General features: G+C 44.9%; 1 protein-coding gene across 1 annotated transcript in view; it reads right to left on the bottom strand.

Annotated features, from left to right (window-relative positions):
* Window positions 1-6,808, bottom strand: part of IFT80 (intraflagellar transport 80) — a 20,373-nt gene extending 13,565 nt beyond the window's left edge. The window contains exons 1-5 of the mRNA XM_027894872.1: window positions 6,663-6,808; window positions 5,602-5,679; window positions 4,747-4,968; window positions 2,779-2,889; window positions 1,596-1,759 (exon numbers count right to left, since the gene is read on the bottom strand). Of these exons, the coding sequence (XP_027750673.1) occupies window positions 1,596-1,759; window positions 2,779-2,889; window positions 4,747-4,968; window positions 5,602-5,638 (534 nt within the window). The 5' untranslated portion in view covers window positions 5,639-5,679; window positions 6,663-6,808. The remainder of the gene's footprint in view (window positions 1-1,595; window positions 1,760-2,778; window positions 2,890-4,746; window positions 4,969-5,601; window positions 5,680-6,662) is intronic.
* Window positions 6,809-7,495: the final 687 nt, after the last annotated feature.

The raw sequence follows: 7,495 nt of genomic DNA, 5'->3' as shown, positions 1-7,495 counted from the left end.
GTTGCAAATGACATAAATTCTGTCACCAGGTGGAACAGGAATTCTAAATAAACTCCTTTTTTTGTGTGTGTGTGTCTCCTGCTTTAATGCTGATTGAACAATCAGAAGAACTTTTCTATTTAAACCAAATGTTTGCCTTCTTTTTTTTTTTATGATGGCTGACTACTTAACCACAATTTCCAGGGTTTAACAGCAGGAGCTGAGTTAACTCATTTCCTTCTGCACTTAACAAGAAGTCGGTGGGGAAAGCACTGCCAGCACTCTGGGAAGGGAAAATTCCATGGAACAGGCACACTGCAGGAGGGAATACTTGGGGAGAAAAGGAAGGAGAAAGGCAGAAAAGTTGGGATTTGAAGGAGGAACATCCGGATTTTCCCCATCCCCCAGGAGATCTTCTGGTGAGTGCGTTGTCTCGGCTGGAATTTCAGACACAACAGCTCAGGGTGAGGAGGAACCAAAGGAATATCAGGAGAATTTAGGGATGAAGAAGTGGCTCAAGAACAAACACAACAGTAGGAGGGGTCAAAGGGTTCCACCAGCTTGGATGTACAGCTGGAATGCTCCATGGAAGCACTGGGAAAGGTAAAGAAGGGGAAAATGAATGTCCATGGTTTTGTAGGGAGTAAAATCCAAAGATAGAAGAGGCAGGAGGAGCATCATCCAAAGAGAAGAGCCTGGAAATAATATTCCTAACACGAAGAGTTCAAAGAGTGTTTGCAATGGGAATGCTTTCAGTTCTCAAGGAGATGGTAAAGGAAGTGAAAAATGAGCTCAAACGTCTTACACTTCCCTGAAAAAAAATCTGATTTCTGCAGAATCTCACCCTGATCCCACTGAGGAGATTCTCATTCTGTAAATTCAGTTTAAAGGGTTTTGGAGCCTCATGGGAGCTTATCTTAAAATGATTGTCATTAAAATGACAGTTATTCCATGGGGACTCAACTGCATCTCTGTACTGCACCAGGAACCAGGGAAAATTCCTGCTTCAAACTAGAACATCCCCCTTCCTTTATAATCTCCATGGAATCTCAAACAAGCTCCATTAAGTACAAACCTCTTGAAAACGTTACCAACTGAAAAAATGAAAATTGTGAGCTTCATTTTTTATTTTTTGTTCCAAAATTCTACTTCAGCTGGCTCGTCTTTGTACACCGCAAGCACAAAAAACACCACATCTGCCGGGGCAACTTCCTCAAAAGAACTTCACCTCCACTCCTGTGGTTAAAAGGCCTTGCCCAGGTTGAAAGAATCGAGAGAATTTGCTTCAGAAAAGAGATAAAGAAAAGGGCTGACATTTAAACCCGAGCCCAGGTGCGTGTGGTTTCTTCCAAAATGTCAGCAAGGTCACGTGGGCTCCATGCACGAAGTCTGAAAAACAAAATTTAGCTCAGTGCCCTCCCCTGAAATAGCAGAAAATCCTTGGGGTGGAACTGCTGCCTAAAAATGCTGCAACGGAGCTTTTCACTGGGAGAATTCTTGCTGAAAATGAGAGTTTCTAAGACTTGACTCAGTGTAGTTCCCCCTGCATTCAACTGCCATTTACATCTCATTTTAATGAAGTTTCTCTTCTTTGGTGAAGTTTTTCTTCACCAAACCAGCACTGCCAGACTGGGGGGGGCTGTTCTTGAAACGTATTTCAGACCAAGCCAAATTCCAAAGTTCTGATGGAACTGGAAGGAAATGTTCTTACCTTGCTGAGCTAAAGTGGATCTCAGCATTCCACTTTTCGACCAGATTTTCACTTGGCCATCTTCACCAACTGGAAATGAGCAGAGAAATCATCCCATTTTCAGTGCAATAATTAACAATCATGGTGCTTGTATCTCTCCCTAAGAAACGTTTGAGTTAAAAGAAATCCAGATTTTACAGGTAAATACCTTTTATTTAACCTTCTAATCACGGAAATAGGAAATATATTAAGGACAAAAATATTTAGGGTGGTGATTTTGTTACGATGAACAAGTCTCTTCTGTGATTAAGAGATGAATTCCCACACTCCAGTCTCAAAAAAACCCCAAAACCCAACAAAATAAAGAGTTCAAAAGGCAACTTTGAAAAGGCAGTTTTTGATTTTTCCTGTGGGGAAGTTCCTGAGGTAAATTTCTATCCCTGGGGGATTGCAGATGATAATTCCACCACTCCTGATAATCAAGGAGGAAAATGGAAGTTTTGAGATGTTCCTGAGGCCTCGGGAAACTCTGTTGGCTTAAAAACCTCCCAAATGTGCAGGGATAGAAATGAACCAACTTAGCAGCCTTTTTTTTTTTTAAAAAAAAAGATAGAGAAAAATAAATCAAATGTTCTCCTTTACAAAGTTCAGAACAGGCACAAAACCATCTGAGCACTCTGATATTAAAAACATTTGCTTTTGAGTAAATAGGGTGATATTTAATAAATAGGATCACTGAAAAAGAGGAATTTTTTTTATCAGATCTTCTATTAGTTAAAATAGACAATGTTAATCTAAAATAGAATTAATCAGTGCAAAATTAACTTCTATTAAACAAGGTGAGAACAACCTCAGTGATAATTAAGACCAAAAAAAAAAGGAACTTCGTTTTTATTGCTGATTTTGTGTTCCCATTTTCTCCTTTCTCACAGAATTTCAAGCAGGGTGTGAACAATTAAGACTCAGTTTTATTCATCCAAATTCAATGTAACTACAATTTAAGCCATGAAATATTAAAAAAATATAAAAAATCCCAGAAGGTTTGATTTTGAAAGGGCTCTTCTGCTATTTTAGGTTTCCAACCACTTCAGGAATGTCCAAATGCTCACCTGTCACCAGTGCTGTTCCCTCATAATTCCACCTTCCTGCAAGCACAGCCCCACAATGTGCTTCCACACTTTTCTCCACTCTTCCTAACTTGGAAATCAAGTGGAACTTCCCTAAAGATATAAAAAGCATTTATAATTTATATAAATTTATGTGTGTGTGATTTTATACCTATATATAATAAGAGTGGCTTAAACCAGCCCAGGGATTCAAATGAGGTGCTTAAAAATGCAGTGATTTTAAGGTTATTTGGTTTAACCTCCCAGCCAGCAAAGCCCTACAGGGAAGTTCCAGAGCACCCAGAACTTTGGGACAAACACAGCATCCCAAAACTAACAAATAAAGCCAAGGTAAAGCCAAGGAAAAGCATTCTGGTGGCTCTGTCACTTAAACAAACCCCTGGGCTCTCCACAAATCAATGCAATCACACTCTGCTTTTTACCAAAAGAGCACCATCATCCAAATAAATCTGTGGCAGTGCCAGATTTCCCAGGAAAAGATTTTTGGCACTGATGGGAAAAGTATGGTTTGGATAAATCACTTTGTTCCTCTATTTCAAATACAGAATTACAGGATGGTTTGGGTGGGAAGGGACCTTAAGTCTCATCCCATTCCACCTTCCACTATCCCAGGTTGTTCCAAGCCCCATCTGGGCTTGGACACTTCCAGGGGGTTAATTTAAAGCCTTCCATTATTGTAGAATTATCAAATATATCTTATCTAGTTAGTGCATCACTTACAGATCACCTCTCAGGTCTGAGAATCTCATTTTCCATGCACAAGTAATACCTGGATTCAGAGGAATTCAATGGTGTTTCCTCCCATTAAGTAGCTAAAATGGCCTTCAATTAATACATTAAAAACATGATTTATTTTCTCTACTTGGTCCATCTATAGCCAAGACCTTTGGCACTGCAGAATAATTAAACCTGATATGACACGAATGTTCTCATGCCATCACCATGCTCTTCCCAGCCATTCCTTTTTTAAGGATATCAGGAATTCCATGGCATTTTAGACACTGAAGCAACAGCTTCTGCTGGCCGAGGCAGAATCCCTGAGAAATGAAATTTAAGCAACCCCTCAACACATAAAACTAAATTCAGATGGAAGAGGAGGAAGCTGCCAAGGGCCTGAAGGTTTTGGTGAGGCCAAATTATCAGGAAAACAACAGGCACGTCCCAAAGTCTGGGATAAAATCCCTTTATACAGGGAAACATCCAACTCTTTGACCAATTTTTTGCATCTTTTCCCACTCCTGCTTCTTTCCCAAGGCGCCTTTCCAACAGGGAAACTGCAGCCTTGCAGGGGAAGAGTTAGCACTGAAGGTAGAAGTGGCCTCGATCTGACAGTGACTCTCCATTTTGGAGGAATTTCAGGATTTTTTTCACACCCCATTCAAACACGGAATATAAAACATGGATGTTTTCTTCATGACTTCTCACAGACTCTTAAATGCCGACCCAGAGTAAAACTATCAATAAAAAGTGAAAAAATGGGCCTAATCACTCATGATTCGTGCTTAATTTGCAATTTAAGGCTGAGCATATTGTTTTGGTAAAAAAAAAGCAGCAGCGAGATCGGTGTAAGTGGGAAGTCAAAAGAACAATGTCCCCCAAGAGAAGCATCCCAGAAGAAAACCCACGAGGGTTAAATTTACATTTGCTCTAATTTCACAAACATCTGGAGCTCAAACATGAATTAATGCAATTATCCTCCTTTTCCATGGGATTCAGGGAGTTTCCAGGAATGCTGATCCCAGAGAGGGATTTGCTGCTGCAGGAAAATTCAGGCAGGAAGAAAAAGGTGGCTGTGAGCAAAATCAATTCCTGGTCTTTATGAGGAGCAGGGAAAACACCCCCCCACAAGGAATCCTCCAACCTCCCTGCTCCCAAAACAACACCCCGTGTACCTGAGGGACAGAAACACCGGGTGGGGTGTGAAATGACAGACAATTTCCATTGCCCTACCATCAGAACTCGTCAGGACGAAGCTCTCAGCGTGGGATTGCTTCTTGCCACCGACGCTCCTGGGAAACCAGTGGAGATCGATGGGATAAAGATCCTCGGGCAGCTTCACCACGCGCGCGGTCTCGCTCGTCAGGGGGTTCCATCTCATCACCTGGTGGTCGTCGCTGCAGGAGTAGAGCTCGTCAGCCGTGGTCCATCCCACACAGCTCACCACTTCCTTATGTGCAACTCAGTTAAGGAATACCAATCTTTTAACTGGTAAAAATACTACGAGTCTTCTTTCTTTTCTGTGCTCTTTTGTGGCATGAAACTCACCCAAAAATAAAGCAAACTCTCATGTGAAAATGTAATTACTGTGATGATGCTGAGATATTGAAACACGGCTGAAATGTTGGGTTACACCTTTAGAAGGGTCTGAGTGCACAATGCCAGAGCAAAACACCCAGCTGTCATTTAAAAGTGTTGGTTTATTAACACAGAAATTATAAATCGCTATATATCCAATATATTAATAGGAAAGTCACAGTTTTGTTTATATCTGCTATATGCAGGTAAATAAATCACTGCTCTCCTTTGCTCTCTGGGAAAGCTTTTAACTTGTCACTACAAATAAGAAGGAAAACTCAAAACCTTCCTACCAAAACCCTGAGAGCTCCCAAAGTGAACTTATTACTCCAAAAATACTCAATATCTCTTAAAACATTGTCCTTAAAGGCTGCACTGAAGGACAAGGGGAGGAAAAGAAAAAAACCCAAAAAGCCACTTGCAATTTACAGTGATAAAAAAAAATAAAGAAATATTTTCTGGAAAAGAATCTATTCAGAACGAACATTTTTTTTCTGTGCCAAAGGATATGTTTCGGCTCCTTTAGAAGAGAAATCTTCAGTCTCATCTCAGTCGTTCAGGTGGAACATTAAAAGCCATATGTTAGAACTGCAATACAAGAAAACAAATACATATACGTGTAAGCAGCATCATATATACGCATATATAAGCAGCCAAAATTAAAATTGAAGACATTAACATTAAAATAAAAAGTTCTGAAGTAATTATATATTAGTACTGTGGAAAAAAACAGACCTTTTTCCTACAGTATCCAGCTGTAAAATTATCTTACTGCTTAGTATAAACTGAGTGGACAACTCAAAGAAAAAGTGATACTGGGAGCAGAGAATCCTTGGATTGTTAAGGTTGGAAAGGACCTTTAAGATGACACACAGCCAGGAGGATGGACAGAAGGGCAAATAACATTTTTCCTTCCAGAGACAAGCCCAGGACTTTACTGTCATTTTTGAATGTGGTTTAATCGCTCTGTACGTGCCGCTGCCACCCACAGGGACATCCATCACCAGCCATCCCACGGATCACTCCACGCAGCTCCCGAGGGATCCAGCAGCGGCTCCGCTCCACGTTTAGGAGAGATGGGGCAATAACCGCGAGTTATTCCGGCTGGGAGACGCCAAAACCCGCCTCCTGCCTCCGGAGATGCCGGGACAGGAGGAGATCGGGAGCAGCGATGAGGGAGGACAGGGAGCAGGAGCGGGAGAGAGGAGCGCAGGGAATGGCACAGAGAGCAGGATAGCGGGAATGCAGGCAAGGAAAACCAGCGGGCAGGCAGAACGAGGAAGCGCAGGGAAGGAATTCCAGAGAGCAGGGTTGGGAAGGAATTCCAAAGAGGAGAGCTGCGGGGGGAGCGCAGGGAAAGAATTCCAGAGAGCAGGATTAGGGGGGGGAACGCAGGGAAGCCAAACCAGCGGAGGGGCACCGGGAAGGAAACACCCACCCTTCGGGGCAGCCTCGGCCCCCACAGCCGGCTCTAAACAGGACGTTTTCCCCCCGTTTCCAGCTTCCCAAGCGGCAGATTTTCCAGCAGCCCCGGGCAGTGCCGGGCTCGGGGCTCCCCAGCCCTCACTCACCTCGCCGTGCCCGGAGCTCTCCCGCCCTCGGGGGGTCCCGGTGCCCGTCCCCTCGCCCCGCACAGGGTGACTCAGTCCTGCCGCTGACAGGGGCCGGCGGCCGCCTTCACCTGCGCGGGCAGCGGGGCCTGGACCCCGCTGCCGCCGTCTCCCGGGATAATCCCGCCTCTCTCGGCCGTCTCCCGGGATAATCCCGCCTCTCCCGCCCGTCTCCCGTGGCCTCGGGAGCGGCGGGACCCGCTCCCCCCGCGCCCAAGCGGCGCCGTCTCTATGGCGACTTCTCGCGAGACTCCATCATCATCATCATCATCATCATCATCATCATCATCATCTTCTTCCTCCTCCTCCTCCTCCTCCTCGCCCTCCGCCACCTCACGAACAGCCCCCCCTTCCCTCCCTCCCCACCCCCCCGAGGTGCCACGGCGCCGCCTGCTCATTAGTAAAACCCGCTTCAAAAACGCCGAGCGCCCGCCGTTTTTATTGATTTTTTTTTAATTTTTTTGTTGTTTTGTTTTACTTTTAAAAGTTCTTTTACAGTTGTGGTGTTTTTTTCTTTTTTTTTTTTTAACCATTTTTAAACCGGCGCGCGTCGCCCGGCAACCGAGCGCCGCCCACTGACCTACTTCCAAAATTAAAGCTAAACCCTCTCCGCGCGGGGAGCGGGCCGCGGGGGTCGCGTCCCCCCCGACCCCCCGAAACGCCTCCCTTCGGGCCGGCTTCGCCCCCGGGCGGCCGCTCCCGGCGTGTCCGGGGCTCGCTGCCCTGCCCTGCCCGCGGTAACGAACACAAGATGGCGGGCGGGGCGGCGGTGCCGTTCAAACCCCGGGCCCGGC

Source organism: Empidonax traillii, unplaced genomic scaffold (genome assembly GCF_003031625.1).
Source record: "Empidonax traillii isolate 1590-97213 ecotype Southwest subspecies unplaced genomic scaffold, ASM303162v1 scaffold444:size1099390, whole genome shotgun sequence".
Taxonomy (NCBI): domain Eukaryota; kingdom Metazoa; phylum Chordata; class Aves; order Passeriformes; family Tyrannidae; genus Empidonax; species Empidonax traillii.
The sequence above is the reverse complement of the archived record's forward strand: the minus strand, read 5'-3'. Positions and strand labels throughout refer to the sequence as shown.